This window comes from Fusarium tjaetaba, assembly GCF_013396195.1.
Source record: "Fusarium tjaetaba strain NRRL 66243 chromosome Unknown NRRL66243_c0000440, whole genome shotgun sequence".
Lineage (NCBI taxonomy): Eukaryota > Fungi > Ascomycota > Sordariomycetes > Hypocreales > Nectriaceae > Fusarium > Fusarium tjaetaba.
Window position 1 is genome coordinate 1 of NW_023501636.1, and position 24,651 is coordinate 24,651.

At 48.9% G+C, this 24,651-nt stretch overlaps 7 protein-coding genes across 7 annotated transcripts; 5 read left to right on the forward strand and 2 right to left on the reverse strand.

The window, feature by feature from the left end:
• Nucleotides 1–4,614: 4,614 nt before the first annotated feature.
• On the forward strand, nucleotides 4,615–5,496 carry FTJAE_13576 (uncharacterized protein; the record flags this gene model as incomplete). The annotated part of the gene is made up of 1 exon (XM_037346733.1): nucleotides 4,615–5,496. One exon carries the CDS (start codon nucleotides 4,615–4,617, stop codon nucleotides 5,494–5,496), a length of 882 nt encoding a protein of 293 aa, XP_037199388.1.
• Nucleotides 5,497–7,787: 2,291 nt separating this feature from the next.
• Nucleotides 7,788–10,247, reverse strand: FTJAE_13577 (uncharacterized protein; the record flags this gene model as incomplete). The annotated part of the gene is made up of 1 exon (XM_037346734.1): nucleotides 7,788–10,247. One exon carries the CDS (start codon nucleotides 10,245–10,247, stop codon nucleotides 7,788–7,790), a length of 2,460 nt encoding a protein of 819 aa, XP_037199389.1.
• Nucleotides 10,248–12,841: 2,594 nt separating this feature from the next.
• Nucleotides 12,842–14,658, forward strand: FTJAE_13578 (uncharacterized protein; the record flags this gene model as incomplete). The annotated part of the gene is made up of 9 exons (XM_037346735.1): nucleotides 12,842–12,950; nucleotides 13,008–13,187; nucleotides 13,291–13,518; nucleotides 13,575–13,625; nucleotides 13,687–13,833; nucleotides 13,892–13,987; nucleotides 14,038–14,078; nucleotides 14,126–14,271; nucleotides 14,325–14,658. 9 exons carry the CDS (start codon nucleotides 12,842–12,844, stop codon nucleotides 14,656–14,658), a joined length of 1,332 nt encoding a protein of 443 aa, XP_037199390.1.
• Nucleotides 14,659–15,766: 1,108 nt separating this feature from the next.
• On the forward strand, nucleotides 15,767–16,688 carry FTJAE_13579 (NADPH-dependent beta-ketoacyl reductase (rhlG); the record flags this gene model as incomplete). Its single annotated transcript, XM_037346736.1, has 2 exons — nucleotides 15,767–15,873; nucleotides 15,932–16,688. 2 exons carry the CDS (start codon nucleotides 15,767–15,769, stop codon nucleotides 16,686–16,688), a joined length of 864 nt encoding a protein of 287 aa, XP_037199391.1.
• A 131-nt stretch (nucleotides 16,689–16,819) lies between these two features.
• Nucleotides 16,820–18,226, reverse strand: FTJAE_13580 (trehalase; the record flags this gene model as incomplete). Its single annotated transcript, XM_037346738.1, has 2 exons — nucleotides 16,820–17,957; nucleotides 18,099–18,226. The coding sequence occupies 2 exons, from the start codon at nucleotides 18,224–18,226 to the stop codon at nucleotides 16,820–16,822; spliced, it is 1,266 nt and encodes a 421-aa protein (XP_037199392.1).
• A 596-nt stretch (nucleotides 18,227–18,822) lies between these two features.
• Nucleotides 18,823–19,294, forward strand: FTJAE_13581 (20S proteasome chaperone domain protein; the record flags this gene model as incomplete). The annotated part of the gene is made up of 2 exons (XM_037346739.1): nucleotides 18,823–18,996; nucleotides 19,046–19,294. The coding sequence occupies 2 exons, from the start codon at nucleotides 18,823–18,825 to the stop codon at nucleotides 19,292–19,294; spliced, it is 423 nt and encodes a 140-aa protein (XP_037199393.1).
• A 2,167-nt stretch (nucleotides 19,295–21,461) lies between these two features.
• Nucleotides 21,462–24,419, forward strand: FTJAE_13582 (Importin subunit beta-2; the record flags this gene model as incomplete). The annotated part of the gene is made up of 3 exons (XM_037346740.1): nucleotides 21,462–21,566; nucleotides 21,628–24,261; nucleotides 24,318–24,419. The coding sequence occupies 3 exons, from the start codon at nucleotides 21,462–21,464 to the stop codon at nucleotides 24,417–24,419; spliced, it is 2,841 nt and encodes a 946-aa protein (XP_037199394.1).
• Between the last annotated feature and the right edge of the window lie 232 nt (nucleotides 24,420–24,651).

Below are 24,651 nucleotides of genomic sequence, written 5' to 3' on the forward strand. Positions count from 1 at the left end.
CCTTTAGCACTTGTTCATCAAATCAATAGCGCGAGTCGTTGAAGAAAGAGAGTGGATATCTCAGATGCCTTCTTTTCCGTCCTGTCTCCAGAATCAAAACTCACTGAGCACTCACCGTCCGCTAACACGCTCATCACAATGACTAACGAGCCGTATATGCCGAGGAACCTATCCTCGATTCGTCCTGTGTCGTCCAACGTCGCTGTCGCTGTCGCTTTGACCGCCAGGTGGAACTTGTTAGGGAGCGAGTCCGCTTGGCTTACGCTTGCCAAGCCACTCAAGCTCAATGGCAGATATCGTCTTATATGAACTCCCTTTTGGCTGTATGCTTCACGTGAAGCCGAAGATATTGAAAATCGTTATTTCCGCACGCCTCACTTTTCCGTCTTCCGTCTCTGTTTTATAGTCTAATTAATTTAATGACTCGAGTCCAGCCAAATGTTTCTGTTTACCCCCCTTTGAACGCCTCTGCCGTGGTCCGGTAGAGCATTTTGCTCGCGCCGGTTGATTAAAACCACGTGCGTTGGACGAGCATCATTCCCATGCTTGGAAACGATCGCTGAGAGATGCCACGCGAGCAACAAGGCGAGACAAGGCCTGCTGCAGTAGCCAGTAACTAGGTAAACATGTCGACTATCGTGTCACATCGTTTGCATGAGAGCGGTCTGCTTGTTTCCGCTATCCCAGTATCAGTTGTAGTGCCCAAGCCACCTCAAAATCTATTTGTCCTGAAGGATCAAGTTACCCGTGAGCTATATCATCATGCCACGTTTTTGATATCAGCCAAGATGGTGTCGTGAGGTCTAGACTTGGGATTGGATCCTCCTATAGCACCCTCTTAAAAAAAAAGTGTGTGGTATCGTGCCATCACAGACGCAAGCTGACGGCACAGTCTCGAATCCTTGTCGCATCAACCTTAAGACCCCAGATTCTACTGTACATACGCTTCTCCCGCCTTTGCCCATTCTTCTTATTTATCCCGCCCGCCGGACTGGCGTCCATCTTAATCTGGCCCATTGCATTTGCTTTTTGCCGTCCCCGCATCACATCACATCTCATCACACCACAGTCCACTCTGGCGGGACTGTGATGGCAATCCAAACTCGTTCGACAATCTCAGATTTCTCGTAACAAACCCCAGAATCTGGGGTCGCGAAACCTGGGGTATCTTGCGCCGTCTGGGGTTTCTTGGCTATGACCTCTCTGACTGCCGCTCATTCATCGTTTTGGCAACTGAGCACCGAGTTCTTTGCCCTGAAACGTTAGCTCTCCCTGGTCAGGCAGCCAATTAGTCTCCAAACATTGACGCACCAACACCGGTCAAATTAATGCCATAAGGCACGCGTTCCAGCTAGCGTAGCCTCCATTTTGTCCAAGTTAGCCTGTCCGGTCCGGCTAAATAAATGCACCAACGATAACCTCATTTCTGAGCCATGCGTCGGAGCTTCTTCTGTAAACATCAAGTGACTTTCTCGCCTCGTAAGGCGCAGACTCTTACAGGCTCTTTCGTATGTCTCTTTTCCTGTGCCCCAGGTCAATTCAATAGTTGATGGCCTCCGAATCCTTCACAGTTCCATGATTTGTAGTCACCGAGCTTACCCCTTTTCCACCTCCTTCGCCATATTAACCTGTCCGTTATCGCACTCCCTGAACAAGGAGACTCTGCCAAGCTGTCTGATGAACAAGCTCCAGACTCGACTCACGAGCCAGAAGTTCCGGAGCTTCAGAACCAGGCACCTGATCTAGTTAGCCTCCACGTTGCATCAAGACCCCGGGCATATCCTTGTTTTCGAGATTATGCTTCAAACTCTGTTTCTTCTCTAAATACTCTCTCGTCGAATCTATCGATACGTGATACCATGTTCTCCCTGACCAGGATCCCCTCTGTTGCCTCCCGCTCCCCCTAGCCCTCAAAACACGATGTTTTGTAGTTCCCTGGTCAGCGAAGCGAAGTCATCGTAAGCACAATGGAAGAATGGACGGCTTGACACATCAAGGGCAGGTAACACTGCCACATGGATGTCGGGGTGGACGATTCGCATCACACGGCTAAGCCAAATGGATAAATTCATTCCAGATGCATCTTCGCGATTTGTCTATCATGTTCCTTGCATCGGGCTCCAACTCTTTCCTTCCTGGGCAAGGTCCGCCGTGGCTCCCGGTTCGTGATGCTCGTAGATCGATTCGCGACAAAGCCTCTTTGGAAGAGTCATTGATAATGCTACAGTATCAGTACTGAGCCCCTCGATAGCCTCTGGCTCGTGTATCGCCATGATATGTAATCAATACCTTGCTGAATATGGTCATGGTTTCGAGAAGGCAGATCTCACACTGGTTCTCGAAGAAACTTCAAGATCCTTTCGCAAATATCACGGCATCGCCGAAACCATGACCAGAGTCCCCGGTCACGAACAGGCATACTGCCATAAACAGTCGCTTCTGTGTTTGCCCAGAAAACCCCTCGAGCCTGAATTCTTCTTTTTAGTCATAAGAACTCAAAGCCCGCGCTGGCATCGATGCACCCGTGATGACTCCAGGGTCTTCAACGTTTGACCTTCTGCCATCTCCCGTATCGAAGGAGGCTGGGTTGTTACGACTGCGGATTGATAGCCCAAATGGGAAGAAAGTTTCCTTGGCTGTTGCTTGTCTCTACTTTCTCGCTTGTTCTTCAGTAATTCGCTGTCGAATGGTGAATTTGCCCTCAAAATAGAAACGCCGAAGCAACAGCGAAGGAAACTCGGTGACACGAGAAAGACGACAATGAATACAAACTACTCTTTCGAGCCCAAGTCAGAGATATGGTAGAACTCTGTGGCAACTTGATGTTATCTTGTAACAGGTTTAGATATACAGACACTTGAAGGGTTTCAATCAAGACAAGGAGTGCAATACAAGCTGGAAACGGGGTCGATAATCATAACAATCACCGACCCTTTTGCGTGTTCTGGAAGTAATAAACACGCAAAAACATGATACGAAATCCGTTGTACTGGGCCGCTGTTTGCTACATACAACAATGAAGAGTTACCCTATGCATCCGCAGTCACCTGGGAAGGATATGAATTACAGTATTTCACAGATGATTCCTGATATTACCAAGAACATGGAATTGCAACTCCTATTTGCTCGGGTGCCTTAGGGTGTACATCTTGTTGTTGGTGATTTCTCATGTAGTGGGGATGAAGCCTCAGCAAACAAAAGTCATTCAGGCAAGATAACCTCATTCGTTCATCAAAGAACCTAGCCTGGGATGTGCTCCACTATGAAAAGAACATAAGTGAAGCAAATCAAGGGGGAAGTATCTGTCAATGAAGTCAGCTCTAACGACCTCTGTCTTCTGTGACTCGTGATGTGAAGTCCAACTCACCTACATCCGCCTCTGATGATCAGCTTAGAATATAAGTCTTTATCCGAATCACCATACGAAAAGAGGGAAAGAAATGCCAGGAAAGTGCGAATAGCTTTCTTTTAATGCAGAGTCCTCCCACTTCATAATTACTATCGTCACCAGTGTTCAGGACAATCTAATATAACCTTGATCATCATGTCCAAGAGACGACGGGCAAGGATTTCTGCCAAAGCGAATAGGACATTCAGAAAGCCAAGACCAAAGCAAAAGCTAAAGTCACAGTTACATAGGTACTTGGTTGAACCTAAAGGACGATCTTACGCTGACCAGTAGATCAACAACCGTTGAGAACCCTCAGAAGGGCCAAATTTGCGACTCTATCCGGAACACGTTGATAGCACTTCATAACACCATCTTCAATAAGCGTAAAAATGTCCCGCCTGAGGTGCAAGAGTTCTGCCATCGTGTTGGTATCCTACATACACGCATGTTCGAGTTTACCTTGGAGGTCGGTATCGATGGACAAGATGTAGAATGCATGGATTGGCAATGGGAACCAACGATCCCCGTTCACATCGTTCGTACAGTCTATGAAGAATCATGCTACCCTGAGGAAACGGTCGCGAGGCCTTGGGATATGAGCAATTCACAAATACCTAAGGGGATGTAATGTCATGATAGACCTTGCCATTAGCGCAACTCGAAGTGAATGGTACTTATATATCGTTTGATTCGGGATATGTATTGGGAGGAAAACATGTTTGAGTTGAATATTTAGTATTGTTAGTCCAGGGCCAGAGTCTTCCATACTGAGTTCATTAAAAACTTCACTGCCCGGCAAAGAAGTGTTGGTCAACTGCGTGGAACACTTTCCAGGACGGCTTTGGCGCGCTGGGATAGGTAGATATCTGTACAGGAAACTCATGATGTACTTTTCTCATGCCTCAATTTGCTTCAGCGTGATAGAGCACCCACTCGCCAATCTCACTTTCCATCCATAAGGTAAATGAGCTTTTGGGGCTCTCGACTGTACCTACCAACACTGACCTTCGCCGACACGATATCCAATAAACAGGTCTAAGAAGGCAGTAAAACATTCCGTTACTATTATAAGTAGGGGCTTCCTTCTCTCAACAAACGATCATATTAAAGCCAAACCCCCCATTATCTCCTAACTCCTGGCTTCAATACCATTCCAACAATCAGATGGACGAATCTTTCTATTTACATTCCACCGTTACCTCTCATCATTCTATCTTTCAGTCATGGAAGATGTAGGACCAAGAACAGTCGTCGCGACAGCCACGGCAGCAGAAAATCCTATGATTCCTCTAATTACCTACAACCACACGACTCTTCCAAGCAACACCTATTCTTCCGATCAATCTCGTGATCCATCGCTCTCTAGCCGTCATTCTTTGCCATGGACCCCTTACTCTGACTCCTCGATTGGGCTGGACAAGGACTCGATCGATGATCATAATTCACGATTCTCGCATGTGCACACTCCGGAATCTTCCTGGGGGACAAGGCCACCATCAGTAAACGAGGAAGCCATGCGCTATAATCGAAGACGGCAGGGAAAGTTCAAGATCCCTGAGGAACGGTTCAACCCAAGCGACCGCTACAGACGTTCTCATCGTGGACGCCGTGGTCGCCATGCTCACGCCCGGCATCGTCAACCGCAGCGTAACGAAAGACGTAATAGCCCAGATACAGGATGTCTACGATCTTCCAAGCATACCGAAAACCCAGCCGACATAGTTCTAGAGCCTCAGCCAGACAAAACCAAGGTTGTAAGTGACAACTTGACCAAGAAAACCAAGAACAATGGCACGACTTGGCGACGTATCAGTCAAGGCTTAGGACTCGGGAAATCCAAAAAGAAAGAACAGACAGAAGAACAACCACCTGTTGGAGCTGAGGATGTACCGAAGAAAAAGAGCAAGTGGAAGTTCTGGGCCAAGCAGCCACCTGGTGATGATGCTGAGGCTAGTGAGGCTCCCAAAACGTCAGACCCTAACGACGAGGAACCTATGTTTTCGGTCACCTCGGATTCAAGACCAAGCTTACTGGAAGCGCATGAGGAAGCACCTATTTCTGTTCACCTACATGCTGTAATGAGACGAGTATCCAAAGGGGAGTGATGAGAGGTATTCGCTGGAACAGAATTAGACCAGTCTGGATAATTGAAGGATACAAAGGATTAGAACCTCTAACTCTTTCTGCAGTATAATCATCTCTACCTACCTAGTAACTATGAGATACCAGTTTCTGTGTTGCGATCGCGACAAGTGCCCCAGTGCGGATATGAGCATCGCAACGTAGGATACAACTTAGTAACAAGTTCCTGGTCCTCTCAAGGAGATCATGGCTTACTAGAAACATCAAAGCGCCTCGGAAAGTTAAGGCATAATATTTGACGCTAAATAGTGTGAGGCTTAGGCCGACCCAAGATCGATATAGACTTCAACGCCAACATGAGGTACCCCAAGGCACAGAACCAACAGTGAGGTATGGAGGCCACTTTGTTCTAGACCTCAGGCTCTCAGCTCAAATTGAGCAAGTCGATCTTTCCCCTCGTGAAAACACCAGCATGCACGTCATGCACAAACTGGTGCAAATCACCCCCATTCAGCTGTATAGCAGAGCCGCAGAAACATCACGATCTGTTCTCCTCTGACCTTGGAAATCCGAGCATTATCGCACTGCAGCCTTTGCAACTGCTGTATGACGTCGGGGACGGCTCGAGGGGATGATCCCCCACGAGAAGGGCTTGGTGGAAGACCGGTATGAAGCGGCTTTTGAAGGGTTTGGCCTGGAAAACGTGGGGAAGTATGTTTTGCATGAGGTTTGATGGTTAGTCTGGTGATTGTACTGTGCTGATATGGGGTATGGAGTCTGCTCTACCGATATGGGTCTGGGCTATCTGCTGTTATTTGAGAGTGAATTGTATGGTTCGATTTCTGTTTCATCTTGATAAGCTATCGATAAAAATAAGTAGACCCTACTTCAGGCGATGACCTGCATTGTAAATGTCGTGATCTTTCACTCTCATTAACAAGATGTGCACATTTACAAGCGTACTCACATCATCCCGTCCCGTCCCCCAGCCTTACGGGGTATAATGCTAAAATGGGGGGAATCATTGTTAGTCAAAACACTTGGTCATACTTGGATCTCTAGCACACCTACAAACAGCACAGTAAGTACAGTGCACTTTGAGGAGATTAATTGTGTTTTGCTGCTACTGCACGGGCGCTATGTCTCAGCACCTCAGCTGCACATAGAGCTTTCGCCAATCAATCCTGACCGTCTAACACAGTTTTGTAATTTACCAAACCAAGGTCTTATACAAACCTGTGAGCCAGAAAAACAAATGAGACTTGCCTCAGTGGCACAACATCACAAATGAGACAGTAAGAAAATGACACCCATTTCCCAAACGATGGAACCAACCAAGCCAGACCAAATCAGAAGATGAAAATCGAAATCGAAATCGAAATCGAAATCACAAACGAGGAGGTACTGTACTGTAGTTCCCAAGGTAGTCACATGCCTCCTCATCTCGGCCGTTTGATGCACACTCCCCCACCTTCACCTGGGCGAACCGAGAGGGGCTAGGATGGCGTCCAAGTACCAGTACAAGCAAGCAGTTCCTTTTCTTCCGTCGCTAGACGGTCAAAGTGGAGAAATTTGGATCTTCCCCCCGCGAGGCTCGTCCCGAACCCTCTCATCTCGTGGCCGTGGCCCCGCCTCTTTGCGGGAACTATTCATTCGTGGTGGGGAAACTACAGTATGAAAAAGAACAAGAATTACAATGGAACCATTCTCGTGACAATTCAGAGGCCGTTTCCACTCAGTCACTAATCAATAGGTAGGTTCTCTCTATAAAGATCAACAACACCCCAAACCATCAGAATATCACGCATACATAATACACCACGCAAATAATAATGATACTCGCCTCCACTACTCAAAACACCATACGCCAACCAGTCAAATATCCCTTATTATCTTCACCTTTTAACAAAAACTTTAACCAATCTACATCCTCTTTCCATAATACCAGCCCATGGGTATAAACATTTGAACAGGTACATTACCTCCTTTCTCAAAGTCCAATAACAACAAGAATGGGGTATATGACATCGCTGACGCCAGAAACAAACCAAAAACCCCAAATAACACGCTGAAAGAAGAAGAAGAAAACAGACTAAAGGAGACCGTGCTGACCTAGGTTTCTGCCTAGTCCTGTTTTGCACCAGACTGGAACTGATCTTAACCTGAAGATAAGCAGATATATAACCATCTTTGACCGCCAAATAGAAGCCGAAACCGATTTGACACAAATGAAAAAGCAGGGAGAGGAGGGAAGCAAAAGGATGGACATGACAGAAAGAAAAAGAGCAGTAGCCTCACAGCATTGGCAATCTCGTCACCAGGTAGAGTGTGCGACACTACTCGGGGTCAATAGACTCTGTCTAGCGCCCGACACACCTGGGGTATATGTCACCGCCCTTGAGAGCCGGTTCGTTCCAATTCTTGAACCGTCATTCGAGTGTTCGCTTGTTACAAGCTGCATCATGTCTTCTGGTAGTTCTGCACCCTCGTCGTTCCACCAATAGTGCAGTACATCACTCTGCCAGCGATCAAGATCACGGATCTTGAGTCCCCGACTCTTGGTGAAGGTCGTATGGAGAAGCAGCGCATTCACTGACGATAGCCTAAGCTGGTGCAAAAGCCATCTATTAATAAAATCACCCTTGCCGCCCTCACCATGATCCAGCATGAGCCGATCGATGGAATACTCTTTGGACGCGAGCTGCATGCGGCTTGGTTTCACCGGGTCAGTCACCGGTAGGGCTGCTGCTGCCTTGAGTGCATCACGCGGTGTGAGGGGGAATTCGTCAGCCATAACGTGTTCAGGCTGGCTCAGAAGAACAGGGAATGTGGGATGTGCAAGATCTGTCCGACTGCGTAGGATTACGGAAGCGTCATCGAGTTCTATGTCCTCATACCCATTTTCAGGATTGAGAAGATAAGCAACACGTGACGACAAATGCTTCTGCATCACTCCCTTTTCCTCACACAGCTTTCGGAGATCAGTTACTTGTTGCTGCAGGCTGGTGACACTATTGCGCATTTCTTGCTCCTCCAGTGGGAACTCGTCGAAAAATTCGATCTCAGCCTCGTTCAGCTCCATGCCCGCGGCTGCCTTCATCTTTAATTCTCCCTCATGCTGCTCCTTGAGAAATAGTAGCTCGTCAAGCTCTTCCTTGGCGTTCTCAAGGTCACCGACTGCAGCCATGAGATCCAGATACTTAGGATGCAGATCCTCGGATGGGCCATCCGGAGATATGCCCATAAGATCATTGGGAACATTCTTGTCTTGCTCCTGCTTTTTGTCGTCTTCAGGAGGCTGTTCGAGAGGAACGGCTTGACCAATCGCGAGCAAACTAAAGAATCGAATCTCTAGCCTGTTGAGGATTTCCTCTTCTTCGTCCAAGGTGATCTCAAGATCTTCGTAATCGTTTTCATAGGCTTGGTATTCAGTTCTCAGCCGCTGCAGTTCTGCCAGATGTCGTTCCAGGGTGGCGGGTCCTGTTACTATCTGCCCTTGTTGAGCAATCAGCATAGGTCGAACGACACCCATGAATGTATTGTCTGCATCATCCCTCTGTCTCCTCAACTCTCTTAATCTTTTTCGCTTCTTGGCCATTTGACTCTTGATATCGTTCAACTTGACCCGCTGATCTTTGAGTTTGACCCAGAGCAGCTCCAAAGTATCTTCAGGAGGGGCAGACCCTTTCGATTGATGACTTCTGCTACCCCTGGTAGTTTCCAGGACAGGATCGAGGCTTGTGCTCAATTCCAGGCGATCTTTCGGAGCACGATCACGCTCGTATTCAGATATCCAGTTGGTTATACGAGTTGTCATAGAAGTCTTGCGATTCCCTCCTTGTGGATTCAAGTTGGATGCTGTAGGATATAGAGGGGGAAACTGACGCGAGTTTCGGAGGACAAGAGAGTCTTCATCGGACAGAGAATCAGAGAAAGATACCTCATCATCAATTAACCGCGGGATTGTATGGTTTGAAGATTGAGAGGTAGAAGTGGTATCCCGAAGTTCGGGCTGAGTTAATGCTTTTGGGGGCAGGCGGAAGGCCAGATTACTCTTATTTCCGGACTGATGGGCGCTGTGTGGTGGTCCGAAGCTAACAAATCCTCTCGGTGGTCTCAAATTTGGTGTTTGAGTCTGAGTGGGTGCATCACCGGGAGAATTGGGTGTAAAACTCAAGTTCATCCGTGGTGGCGCCGGCAACGTGTGCTGAGAGAGCCGTTGTGGAGGTGGAGCCGTGTCAGGGTTATAGGTGAATGGTGGTCGTAGATTTGTATTGGTGATGGAATTGCCTGGTGGTGGTTGAGGTGGAGGTGGAGGCGGCGGTAGGTAGAACGAGGGGCGACTTGACGCGTGCGGGGATGATGGCGATGATACAGTTGGAGGCCGAAGATAGAATAGAGGTCGCGCAGGCGGTGGAGGAGGAGGCGGATTGTCAAGGCCAGGTTTCCATGGTGGAGGAGGATGAGAAGGCGGAGGCGGGCCCGACATGTCTATTACGCTGGCCTGAGTAGACGGTGCTTGATTGTTGGAAAACACCGTCTCAACTTCGGACATAGGGAAGCTTGTCGAGACATGAATCGAGTTTGATGGCGGTAGAGCATCGTGGTTCGGATAATGCTCCTCGCCCTCAAGCTCGTGCTGGTAGTGGGAATTGCCATGAGTCCCAGGCACGGGAAGAGGCGAGGTCGGAGAATGAGGATATTGGTGATGCGAGTTTTGGTGGATTCGGGCGTAGCTCGAGTGGTTGTGGTTGTCGTACGCTACAGCCTCCATCGACGTACGTAAGATCAACAGAGCTAAGATAAAGAGACGAACTCATTAGAACTGGAGGCGGCCTGTCCATTTCTCTTCTCAGATAAACGGATGCGACGATCAATGCTAAGTCGATCGTTGAGGCTCTCTGCAAAGACTCTCGACGAAAGGGAGAGGGAAAGGGAGATGACAAGGAAATGAGAACAGCCAAAGCCAGCCAGCCAGGGATTTGATTTGCTTTTTCTTCATTTGGCGAGAGAGCATAACTTGGGGCGGACGACATAGCTCTCTGGCGGCTGATTTGCACGTTGGAATGAGATTGTGACACACAACAAGGTTCAGTTTCTAGGGGAAACATCCCGGCGTCCGGGGGGCAGCGGCCACTAAAGGCTAGCGACAGTTAGCGCCTGAATGTGAGGAAAATCCATGTGGGAGCTTCTGATTTATCCATTGGCGATTACGCGACAAAGCAAGTCCAGCACTTGTCATCTCATGATCTGGACTGACCAAATAAGAACGTGACAGCAGAGCGAGGGAGGGGGAGCTATGAGTCTACACAGATTGTGCAGGAAATGCTGGGCCAGTGATAGTGACTGTGTCAGATTATACTGGGGGCTGTTAAGGAGCGGAGGTCCACTACGGGTATGCAGCCTGGTTACCAAAATTACCCATAGCATCCATGGATGGGCTTATGATGTCCCGTATAAACAAACGGTGGAGAGAAGAAGGAAGATATCCACGTCATTGGATCATGGTAAACCGTTCAACGGACGGGAGCTTGTCAATAAGTTGCGCCTCCTCGTGAGCTTGCTCCCATATCTTGACTGAGCTTGGTCACCAGACTTTTGAGGCCAGCTCAGATTCCACTAATGGTGGATGCTCAAACACACACTGTGCTCTTCCACATCCACTTATCCCGTGCTAACTTAGCCTAGCAGATGCTACTAGAGCCTCGTCGTTGTAACTCTACCTCGACACCAACAACAACCTACCACCCTGCAGACATTCCCGATGGACGCCTTCCAAAATCGCTCACTCCCCTCCAATTCACCCACTTTGGTCCAATACGCTCTCGGCTCTTTGCATATTGCCCATGTCCGTTCCGTCTTGGACTGTGTATTCGAAAGAGAGGGGCGTGTCTTGCAGGTTATGCTCAGTGCCTAGGTATTCAACATGAAAAGCCCATATCATTCACTGCTTTCTGCCCTCTCGAGAGCCCACAACTCGGCGTCTCAACAGGTGTTATCTTGGACGGAACTGCATCTCCTTCAGGCCTTTCCCTTGTTTCCCCTTCAGTTGCTTGCTAAGGGTCTCGTCATGCGAGTTTGCAGCTCGACTCCTCCGAGAACCCCTCCATGAGTCCACCTCCTCCACTTGTTGCATCCATCCCCACTCGACTCGTTCTGTTACTCGCTGGCTGATGCGCGACATTAAAGAGATGCTGGACTGCATAGTCAGAAGCGACTGATAAGCTGCGGTTGCCGCTCAGTTGTCCACCCTCTGAGCCCTTCCGGTTTCTACCTCTTGTTTCCCGTACCGATCTATTCTTCAAAGGTCGACCGGAACTGGGAGATTCTGCTGTGACTCAAAGCTCCAGCTTCAGCTCCAGCTTACTTACTGGCATCAGGCTGCACGCCATTGCTTCAGGCAGTCCTGCAACTCCTGCAGCCAAGCAGTTTTTCTGCCCTTCTTATTGCTGGTATTCGGTTGTCATCATCGCGTATCCTGCGGGCAGATGCTAGGCTTCCTGTTGTACCACCACCTCGACCAACCCGCCTTCAACAACGGCCTCTGACTCCTAGTTCACCAGCAGCACCACCACAAGAGGCGCACGAGATACCCCTTCAGCATACTTTATGCAACTCTGAAGCAACAATCCTGGTTTTGGCGGCAGAATCTCACCTGCCTACCCCGACCTACATTACGCCACAGGCAACAAATCCCTACAGGACACTGGTCAAGCTCCCCCAGATACAGGAAGCCGGTATAGCACTAAAGCAAAGACGAGACAGTCGTCTCAGCGGAATCTCTCGAGTACTTGCATCTACAACAATCAATCCAATTCTATCTCGATCTACGCCAACGCACCCCAAGGAACCCAACGAGAGCCCGGATCTTGGTCCTCGTGCAACCAAGCTGCAGCTCCCTTATCCAGCCTCCATCCCGAATCAAGAGCTGAGCCGCATTTTTTGGTTAGCCAGCTAACTTGTCGGTTTTGCGGTTCCACTGTACTGTACTCTTGCTTATTTCTACAAAAGCCCCCAACCCACCATCTCCCCAGTTGTCGGTACCGCTTTACTTCAGTTCGTTATTCAGTTCGTTACGTTCTGAACAACTAACGAGGCCTCGAGTTTTGGAGGCGAAAGAACTCATAGTTCTTTACATCAAACACTTCCTTTTTCCTAGTGGTGCAAAAAATATTTATGCATTCTTTGCACGTTTGACGTTTGACGTTTCGCATATTGATTACTGCGGTATCATATATCCACATCAGTTTTCACACTTGGTGTGGGTATCAACTACATACCTATCTTGGCCTCCTCCTCGTTGAACATATTTATTTCAAAATCTGCAATCGATTCGTGGTATTTAGACGTGTTGCTTGCATGCGCAAAATGCTACTATGTATCAAACAAGCAGACCAGGATGGAGCGCGTGGTCGAGTTGGATATGGAATCCAGACTACCAGCAATATTATCGCCACAGAGAAGACGCTGCCGGTGTGTATTTCTACATAATCTTCCCATCTCTCTTCCAGACTTACTAACCAAAGTCACGTAGGCAACTCGGATATTCAATGGCAGAGCGAATTTGAGTCTGCTCAGAATAGAGAGGTCCCCCGAACCCCTGTGCAAGTCCCTGCACAAGTTCAACAGATGGACCAGGTGGACCAGATGACCCAGCAGTTTGGTTCAGTCAACATACAGAGCCCTGAACAAGCGGCTGGAGACGAGCACGACAGTACGTTATGCCCTGTGTTGGTCCCCTGATTTTTCAGCACAAGCCCCTTGGCTCCATTCCACCTCGTCGGCTCTAACATGTACTAACGTACTGGATGGTATAGATAATGAATATGTCACGGGCGGCTCATCGTCGAGAGTAAAATCCAAATCATCGAGGTCGCATAGCAGTTCATCAAAGTCGAAATCGAAACCGTCCAAGTCCTCTAGTGGGAAAGGCAAGGCACCCGCTCAGGAAGCCATTGACGAGGTTGATGAACACGGTTATGAAAATCGTCATAGCCAACGGAGACCATCTGCATCTACAACCACTCAGCAAACAGAACAAACCTGTAAGTAAGCGGAGAGTTGACGGCATCCTGGTGGGAAATATTGCTAAACTAGCCAGATTATGACCCGAATACTGGCCAATATTACACATATCCACAACCTACTCAAGGTATGTTAAATGCTCTATCGCAACCTGAGTATTAGTATTGACGGAGCTTACTCAACCACAGGAGATCCTGCATCCAACCAGCCCTATCCAAGCGGCTCAGCCGAGGGGGAAGACCCAGAGCTTCAGGCAGCCCTTGCTCAAAGTCGAAAGTATTCGCGAGATCAATACCGGGGTGGCGAGTCGTCATCGGCTGCATACACCCCCTATGGTATGTGACTTGGATTCTGAACTGTAATTCAATTTGAGATTTCTAACGCCCGTAGTAGCTCAAGACGAGGAAGATGACCCTGGGCCAGCCGTGGCCTCCACCAATCAAGAGCACATTGTAGGCACTGGCGGTGAAACAGAGACTCTGGATCCACGTATGATTATTTGCTATATTTAACGCAGGGCCAGACTAACTTGATGCTAGGGTATCGTGTTGCACAGTCTCATATGTTCCAACCCGGCGAGGTAAGCTGACCTACCCAGACTCTAGAACTATGCTAACCACCCGGCAGGTCTTCAAAGTCCTCTGGCCAGAACCAGCAGGAGGAGGCAGTGTAGTTGAAGAAACAGTCTATCGCGATCGATATGGCGGTCAAATATTTGTTCATTTTCGTCGGTTCATCGTGGTCGCAAACGATCGTGGCCACTGCACTTGCATGTAAGTGTCGTGTCCCATCAGGGGTTGAGCCCGGAATCGTGCTAACATTCTAGACCTATCTCTACGTATGGTAAAAAGGGCTGTAAAAAGAGTGGCGTCAAGGCTGAACAACACGGAATTGTTGTTGAAAGTAGCAATCGAAACCCTACTGCCCTACCTGGCGAGCCAGAGCTTGGATATCCTCCTGTTCGTGTGCACATCCACGAGCCGGATGAGCGAATCGCAAAAGAGTCTCGAGTTAATTACTCAAAACTCACGACGGTGGAACATAACGTCAAAGTGCTCTTCATCGGTCGAGTGGTGACCTCAGATTGGGATACTGTCACCGAAGCGGTCAACAATAGCTGGGCGAAGAAGACGCATGTAAAGAAGAAGCATCGCAGATGATGATCCTGCGAACAGCTCTAACATTCACGTTTTAAGGTGCCTGTGTGAGCAGGTCCCTACATCGGGTGTCATGTCATCAATGGCACCTGCATATATACGTTCCTCAGGAGCAGCCAGTTTCTCTGGCATGCACCTGCGAAACTTGTCTCGGCAGCTTCGCAATCTCGAGACAGATACGGTATGGGTTATGCTCGGCGTTCCAAACATGCTGCCTGAAGTATCGTGGTAGCTTCCTGGTTGGAAGCCGAACACCCTCGCAAGTGGCGCGCAGTTCACTAATGTGCGTTTACACGCAAGGTAGCCATTTTCTTCTTGGTCTTGGTTCGGACTTTTGCATTATTCTTTTTCTCTCAATGTCTTCAACAATTTGGAAAGTGTTTCTAAGTACTCTATTATGTTGGACAAGATCTTTTTATATAACTTGACAGCAAGATTTGGTGGAACAGCACACAACTCCTGATATGTTGATACAGATGTGCTTGAAATCTGATGAGTTTGGTCTTTTTTCTTTTCGTTTCATCGTTTTCTCACTCCTTCTCTTGTTCGGTTTTGAGATAGTCCCACAGAGACTTGTCGATGGGTTTAATGAAAGATATGATTCATAAGGATTTGACTGGGGTTTATGATGCGTTTGCAAATGCCTGGTTGGCATCACAATCTTTTACTAGGGGTGTTTCTTTGATACGAGTCCGGTGCAGATAACAGAATGAATACACGAATCTATGTCTTTAAGAAAGGCTTCTTATTATAATGAGTGACTGAGGTTGCCGAGATAGACCCACCCACCGGACGTCGAGCCTCGGCATCTTTTTCCCCGCAACCGGAGGCTTGATTAATGAACAATGAAGCCCCCGGACCTACCCCAGCCCAGTCAAAACTCCGAGGCTCGACGCTCGTCACCAAGATCAAGGGGAGACATTGCTAATCAATTCTCTTTCCTATAAAAGATCTCTTCATCCTTCGATATCCCAGTGAAATATTCCTGCTTCAACCTCATTGTAAAAGTTATAAGATTATTCCATCACACCACACGACCCCTTATACGTCATCCCTTTCACCCTTGTACTTACTATCCACTTCCGTTTTCACAACCACAAATACAAACACAATGGCTGAAGCTCAGTTGGAAGATTTCCCTTCGCTCTTCTCTCTAAAGGGCAAGGTCGCTGTCATCACCGGCGGCTCTCGCGGTCTTGGTCTGCACGCAGCTTCAGCGTAAGTCATTCATTCCTTCATTGCGATTTATCTACAAACGCGACTGACCTTGTCTCAGATTCCTCCAAGCAGGCGCTTCAAAGGTCTTCATCTCATCCCGTAAGGCCGCTGCCTGTGAAGAAGCGTGCAAAGCTCTCAATGCTCTCCCCAACCTTGCACCCGGTGCTGTGGCCATCTCAGTTCCCGCAGACTCATCCAAGTTCGAGGGCGTAGAGAGTCTTCTCGCCCAGGTCAAGAAGCACACTGATCGCGTCGACATCCTCCTCGCAAATGCTGGAGCTACATGGGGTGAGCAGTTTGACACGCATCCTGACTCTGCTTTTGCCAAGGTAATGGACCTCAATGTCAAGGCTGTTTTCAACACAATCCGTCTTTTCACACCACTCCTCGAGAAGAGCGCGTCTCTTCAGGATCCTAGCCGTGTGATTATCACTGCCAGTGTTGCAGGACTTGGTGTCGGCACAATTGGAAAGCAGGGCACATATGGCTACTCCGCCAGCAAGGCTGCTGTGCTGCATCTGGGACGTAACATTGCCATGGAGCTGGGACCTAGACACATCACCGTCAACTCCATCTGCCCTGGCTTCTTCCCTAGCAAGATGTCCAACGGTCTGCTGGAGATGTCCGGTGGTGCTGAGGAGATCGCAAACAGCAACCCCATGCGCCGACTAGGCAAGCCTGAGGATATTGCTGGTGTGGTTGTTTACCTCGCTAGTCGGGCAGGATCTCATGTTAATGGTGAGACGATTGCTATTGATGGCGGTGCCCTGTGGCAGCGAGGCGAGCTCATGGTCGAATCCAAGTCAAAGCTGTAGGGGCAATGGTTGCGAAATGTATGATAAAGAATATCCCTTCATTTATGGGGATATAAGTAGAAGGCAAATACCTCTTGATGTCTATTCATTTATTTTATCTGTACACCGGCCTTGATCTTATTGGTTGACCATCATGAACTCCCCTGCTCTAATGGCTTTCGAGCCATCCAAGTACTTGCTCTATACGTTGACTGCAAAAGACTATCAGGATCATGAATATACGGTGCATGGACACCAGTCTTGTGCCAATCAACAACAAATCCCATCTTCTCTAACAGCGCAATGACTTCGTCATCAGCCAGCTCAAAACTTCCTGGATCAGCGATGCCCGAAGAACTCTTTGGGTCATGCTCTGCTTCACCATCCTGTCCATGAGTACCCGGCGCATTGTTCTCGAAATGCCATAACAGCGGCCCCACGTTGATGAGAACACCCCCAGGCCGAAGACAGTGCCGTATGACCTCCAGGTACCGGATCAGATTGGGTGCTGTGTCGAGGAAGAAGACACTTGCCACAGCATCATACTGTGCTTCGTGGTCCTCATTAGAATAGAGGCAGAGGAAGTCGGCGGCGCACATGGACATTTCTCCAGGGTTGGGCGTGGCGGCTAGAACGGAGGCAGGATGGATGTCCGGGACGCGATAGCTTCTGAGGTGGTTCGCTCGGGTGAGGTGGTTGGAGAAACTATGGACCCAGGGGTAAATAGTATGCTGTTCGGCCGCAGGACAATAGTTTAGAATGTATGATGAGGCGAGGAGTTGATGATAGGAGATCTCGTTGCCTTCAGCTGTGTATCCATTCGCGACCAGATCAAATACCAATCTTCCTAGACCTGCGCCTGGTACCAATACGTTGAGAGGGGATCTATCCGGACATCTCTCCTTTTCTGCCGCAAGAGCTTTCATGATGGGACCATAGCTAGCGTCTCTCTCTGCAGCTCCCGCCTCGGTCCAGTCTCTATAGAACTGACGAATAGTACTCCTCGCCTTGTCAACATCAGAGTGCTTAGCGACGCCGGCCCATTCCTGAGGCATCTTGGGTTCAGGGTCTTCAGGATCTGTCGTCATCATTCGAAATGACTGGAGGCCAATACGGGCAATGGTTCGAGCCAGCTCAGCATTCTCATCAATTGCATCATCAGTCTTCTCCAGAGTGTCTAGGAAGTTGAACGGCGGAGCAGCTAAGAGTTTCCATTGTTCTTGAGGAAGAGCGTAGAAGGCTTGACGACGAAGGTGTGTGACATTGAAGTGGGATACTTTTGCGTATTGGCTATTGAAAGTTCAGTATAAGGAACAGTACCCTTGAGTCAGGTTGTATATGGCTTTGAATAGATGCTGAAGGCCTTATGGGTTGCCAACAGAGAGCGAGGAGAAATGGTCCGACTCAAGTGAGTTTCTTGGGATAACTCACAAGAATGAATCCAAGGCGCTGAATATAACTCGAACCTCTTCAGGATCTTCAGCATTATCCTCTACTCCAGCCCATGCACTGTCATCTGGGACGATTTCGATGTGGTGGCCATCTTCAGATCCGGCCATACCGTGTGGCTTAGAAACGGATTTTGATATGCTGCGTTTGAGTAAGGGTCATGGAGGGGTAGAGAGGAATGCTGAGGGTATAGCACAAGGGCCAGTTTTTTTTGGTTATTTCGTAAACTCTGCTCTTAGAAGTGACTTGGTGAGCTTGGGAAATAGTGAGATTGGAAAATGATGAAAATATCAGAATGGACTCATGCCGCTGACTTTCTACAAGTTGACAATGATTTATGCGGGCCTGGTCCGAATGAGTTTGCGTGGGGAGGAGATCATGTGATTGCGGATTTGAGCAAATTGACGACTCAGAGCAAGCATCATCAAAGGGAAATAGCATCTTGTCTACCTTGTCGTTTGCCGTCTGATCATTGTTTCATTGTCAGTAAGTGCAATCTCGGTACTGTTGTTTTGGCTGCAAATTTGTTAACCTCTTCAGTTACGTCAGACGCTCAGACGAAACACTGACTTCTACTTCACCTCACAACACACCCATACCCACACGCTGCACTCAGAGCTACCAAAGACTCTTACTCACCTTCGTGGGATCGAGAGATTTCTGCTACACCAAGAGACTAAAGTGATACTTCCTCATAAGACACATCATGGCTACAGACGTGATCGAGCTCTCTGTACCCCTCCCCCGCTCTCTAGACACCCGCATCTACCTCCGCCTTTCCACCAAAGCAAAGTCCATTGTGCTATTCCTCACAACAGCAACACAAGACGAGCTCGCCACTCCTGTCTCTATGGGCTCTTTTGTCTACGCTCTGCCCAACGTGAGTACGGCCCGTTTCTGTCCCGGTAATACTTCGCTGACCTTCCTAGCGGCTTGACCAGGCACAGCCATTATCTACCACGCTCTATTCTTCAGAGGCATCATTGGAGTTTACAACACGTTTGGCGAAGCTTTTGGCTCGGAAATCACAGCTCCCGGTGTACGTCACTAACTCGATTAGTTTTGCTAATGCCGGTATGGGAGGCACGGTGGAAGAGGAGATGGAGGCCTTCAAGACCATTGTTCAGGTTGTGTCAGAGAGGCTACAGCTATCGGGCCCCAAGCCAACGGTGGCTTGATAGGACAAGGATAACTTACCTGCAACTAGGTCAAGGAATACGAAGTTCTAAGACTTAACAAATGACTATCTTGGAAGAAGAGCTACGGACTTGCACCACCCACCACCTTAGCCTCTCCGTCAATACCTGATATCTATCCTAGGAACTCTCTCACCGACAGAACCAGGACCACTCAGGATTATGGTGCACAGCTTCATTCATGTCACCGAGTAACATAGCTGTCAAGAGAGTCCTGGGAGAATTACGGCATGGACCACAAACAATCCCGGATGAATCCGCAGTGGCACACAGAGGCAGACGGCTTGAGGCAAATGTTTGTCACCAGGCGGGATTGCGCGTGTAACACCATTAGACCCAATCCTTCTGTTCTTGTGCTGAGAAGGCATGCCTCCGGGGGCAAGAAAACACCGAACCTTGATATAAGGTGTCAAAATAAACTTAGCAAAGAGTACCCTAAGCTTAGGCTAAATTTGCCTAAATAATATTATCACTTAGGGTCAAGGTCTTGAGCTTTCTTTCCTCCCCTAGGCATGTTATCGCTGTGCCTTTTTTTAATAGATATTACACCGAAGAGAAACAATAAGGGGTCTGCGAGTACACGAGCTATCTATCTCGCCTCCACGACCACGGCTTCCAATGCTTCAGGACTTTCTCTGTATTCCCAAATTACTTGGCCAAGGCGACTAGACCTCGCCATGTTTCTCGGGCATAAGCCAGCGGCAGACCGCTTTATTGCGATAGCGACTGGCCAGGAAATAGAGTCGCACAAGTAATACACGAAGTTCAGGCTGGTGCAACACCAAGCTGCGCGGCACTTACGACGATACTGATCCCGTAGTGACGCTTTGGTGAAACTGGACTATCAGATGAAGGGTGATACTCTAGATAGCTTATCGGTTCATACGGGAGACTACTAGACTACCTAGGCAAGAAACCAGCTAAACATGGATGCTGGTCTGGATATTTGACTTTCTAGAGTTGCAAATATGGCCTGAGTCTGAACACAGTATTACGGGTAGCTCAAGGCCGTTGGATGCTGTCTCAGGCAGGGCCGCGGCCCGTTGCAGGCGTTAATATGAATGGATGATTCAAAGCCATATCGATTTTGTTGAATTGGTTGGATAAAGGGTTCATGCAAGCGGCTATTTCGTCTCTTCGACTCTTCTAACCAGCCACGCATGAGACGAGACGAGACGAACGAACGGTATATAAGATGACATTTCTTTCTTGCTCTAATAAAATAAAATAGAATGGAACCCAACATTTTATTCTAGCTCCGGTGATCCCCGCAGCAAAGAAAAAGAGCCCGCTCTTGCATTAGATTTCTTCAGTGACAAATTTTCTCGGTTTCTGCGGGCGGGTTATCGTTATCGCACCCCGCGCCACTAGAAACCCAGATTGGCACGGTCTTATTGGGTGTTTCAGGCTACTTTACAGTGCGTCTGATACGTGACATGCCCCCATTGTGTCTCTCATCTCGCCATCGCTAGTCTCAAAGGGGCAATTTCTTGGTTGTATGCCCTTGACCTTGAGCCTCCGCTCTCTCCTCGAAACTACACCAAAATCTTTGTCCCCTACTCTTGGTGGGTTGCTGAGCTTCTTCAACTCTAACTCGAGAGATCTGCATCAACCTCTCCCCCTTGATTGTCTTTTTCTTTGCAGCTGCGTCTCAAGGCGCACAGCGTTTTTTCATCCTTTTTCTTCGATATTACCATCAGGATCGCGATAAGCAATCCCAACCAACAAAGGCGAGGCTGCTAGGCGTCTCAGACAGTCAGAAACCAGGTGAGTAGACTTGAGTTGACTTGAGCTTTGCAGTGTGGCCCCACGGTGTTGCACATCCCTGTATCGGAGGGGCACATTCGCTTCTCGCCCACTGCCATCCCATACGACGACGGACGGAGACTCTATCCCACTATACATACAAGCAAGAGTCCACCGCTGGTCTCTCGTCTCTCGTCTCCCCCCTCTCCCAGACTCCTTCACAATTGCCATCTCTATCTTGCCCTGGCTCAAGGTTTGCGCATTGCTGACTGTTGACGAGTAGGAGCTGTGGAGCTTAGCTCATGTGAAAGTCGTTCACAAAGTTTCCATCTCGCTTCTGCGCCCCTCTTCTCTACATCCGCCTTCTGCGACGTTCAGAGACGTTGTCAACACTACCGCAGCCATGTCCTCCTGGGAACCCGCCCCCGATTCGCTGCAGCAGCTTGCTGCTTGCCTCAAAGACTCCCTCAGTGGTTTCGACAAGAGTGCTCAGAAGCAGGCTGACTTGGTAAGACTCTACTTGTCAATCGCAATTCATGCGCCGCCCCTCAGCTAATCATCCTTTGCAGATGCTTCAACAAGCCAAGAACTCACCCGATATCAACAACTATCTCGCATATCTCTTCTCAAGCTCTTCGCCTCCCAATGGCCTTCAATTTTCCGAGCAAGATTTCCACCTTGTGCGCTCCGCCGCGGGCATCATGCTCAAGAATAATGTTCGATCCGAATGGAAGACCATCCCCGAATCCAACCTCCAGCTCATCAAGCTCGCGGTCCCAATGTGCCTGCAAGACAAGAACTCCCAGATCCGCAACTTTGCTGGAAATATTGCTACCGAAATTGTCCGCCGTGGAGGCTTGCTCAGCTGGCCGGAATTACTTCCTCAGCTCCTCGACTTGGTCGGCAACACATCCGGTCAAACTTCGAATGAGGCGCAAGAGGGTGCTATGTCTGCTCTGGCCAAGATCTGCGAGGACAACTTCCGTCAGTTGACCAAGGAAGTTAATGGCCAGCGACCCCTCAATTATGTTCTTCCCCATTTTATCGCGGCCACCAAGAGCCCTCTGCCCAAGGTCAGGGCTGGTGCGCTTACTGCCATCAATGTCTTCACACCTCGAGAATCACAGGCCATGCTTAACTCCATCGATGACCTCCTCCAGCATCTGTTTGTTCTGGCCAGCGATGACAATGTCGATGTTCGACGACAAGTTTGTCGTGCCTTTGTTCACCTAGTTGAGACGCGACCCGACAAGCTCCAGCCGCACATTAGTGGCCTCGTCGACTATATAATATCCCAGCAGAAAGGCGACGATGAGGACTTGGCCTGTGAAGCGGCCGAATTCTGGCTCGCCGTGGGAGAACATGACAATTTGTGGAGGGCATTGGAGCCTTACATCAATAAGATTATTCCTGTCCTTCTCGAGTGCATGGTCTACAGTGGAGAGGACATTGCCCTCCTTGGAGGTGCTTCAGATGACGAGGAGGAGGAGGATCGTGAAGAGGATATCCGCCCTGCATTTGCCAAGAAGGCCCTTGCACGAAAGGCCAACGGTGAGGTCAGCGAATCCGCAGATCAAGCCCAGAATGGAAATGGCTTCGAGAAGCTCGGTGGAATGGACGACGATACCGAGGAGGGAGAAATCGATGACTACGATGACTACGATGACGGTGATGACGCCAACCCTGACGAGCGATGGACCATCCGCAAGTGCTCCGCCGCCGCTCTCGATGTTTTCGCCCGCGACTTCCAATCTCCTGTTTTCGAGGCCATTTTCCCCTATCTGTCCCAGCATCTGAAGCACGACGAGTGGCCTCAGCGAGAAGCCGCTGTTCTCGCGTTGGGCGCCGTTGCTGATGGATGCATGGACGTTGTTGTCCCTCACTTGCCTGAGCTTGTGCCTTACCTCATCTCTCTTCTCGAGGACTCGGAGCCTGTTGTGAGACAGATCACCTGCTGGACCCTTGGTCGATATTCGGCATGGGCTGCCAATCTGGAGGATACAAATAAGGATCAGTTCTTCCTCCCTTTGATGGACGGTATCCTCCGCCATATGTTGGATAAGAACAAGAAAGTACAAGAAGCTGCTGCATCGGCATTCGCCAACCTCGAGGAGAAGGCAGGTAAGATCCTTGAGCCTTACTGTGGCCCCATTATCCAGCAATTCGTCCATTGCTTTGCCAAGTACAAGGATCGCAACATGTACATCCTTTACGACTGTGTACAGACACTGGCAGAGCATATTGGACCTGCCATGGCCGCACCTGAGCTGTCTGGCAAGCTGATGCCTGCCTTGATCGACCGATACAACCGTGTATCAGATCAGTCACGGGAGCTGTTCCCTCTGCTAGAGTGCCTCTCTTATGTGGCGATGGCACTCGGTGATGCGTTCGCTCCCTATGCTGAAACTATCTTCCTTCGATGTGTCAACATCATCCACGTCAATCTTGAGCAGACTTTGGCCGCTGCTGGTAACCCCATAGTTGACCAGCCTGACAAGGATTTCCTGGTAACAAGTTTAGACCTTCTTAGTGCTATCGTTCAAGCTCTCAACGACGATAAGTCGGCTGCGTTGGTCAAGAGCTCTCAACAGTCCTTCTTTGAGCTCCTCAGCTTCTGCATGGAGGACCCCAGTGACGAAGTTCGACAATCTGCTTATGCACTGTTGGGAGATTGCGCTAGATACGTCTATCCCCTGCTACAGCCATACCTTGGCACAATTATCCCTATCCTGCTGAAGCAGCTTGATATGGACAGCGTCCTCGATGAGGATATGGATAGTGGGTTTGGCGTCGTTAACAATGCCTGCTGGTCGATTGGTGAAATTTCAATGCAACACAAGGAGCACATGGGTCCATGGGTTCAAGAGCTTCTCCAGCGGTTTGTTGAGATCATGACCAACCCTCGTGTCCCCAAAGCGCTAAACGAAAACGCTGCCATGGCTTTGGGACGCCTCGGCCTCGAGAACTCGGAACAGCTTGGACCTCATCTTTCAACTTTTGCAGAGGAGTGGATCAGCATCATGAATGAGGTCGATGCAACTGAAGAGAAGGCGACAGCTTTCAAGGGATTCTCTATGATCGTGGGACGAAACCCCCAGGCCATGGAAAAGGAGTTGCTAAACTATTTCACGGCCATTGCCCGTTATCGTGACATCGACTTGAAGAGCCCAGTCAGGCAGGAGTTGCATGATGTCTTCCAAAAGGTCAGTGCCTACTGCATTACAGTGGTTTCTTTATCACATAAGCTAAAGTTTTTCAGGTCATCGATATCTACAAACAAATAATTCCAGAGTTTAGCAACTTTGTTGGCCAGATGCAGCAACGAGACCGACAAAATTTGGAGTCGCATTACACTCTGTAGTATGGGATGGCGACTGATCTCGGCCTTCTTATTTCTTGAAGGAATGACTCAAGGGTGGCAGTGGAAGTGGTTCGTCGTTGTTACATAGTTATAGATAGCACTGATTCTTTTTATCGCAGTAGATAGCATGGTACGGGTTGCATGGCGAAGTTCAAGGGGGTTTATGAAAAGTCTTGGAGCCATTTTGATTGATGTTGAATGATGGTATGAACTGACGAGGGTCGCAGTGCGA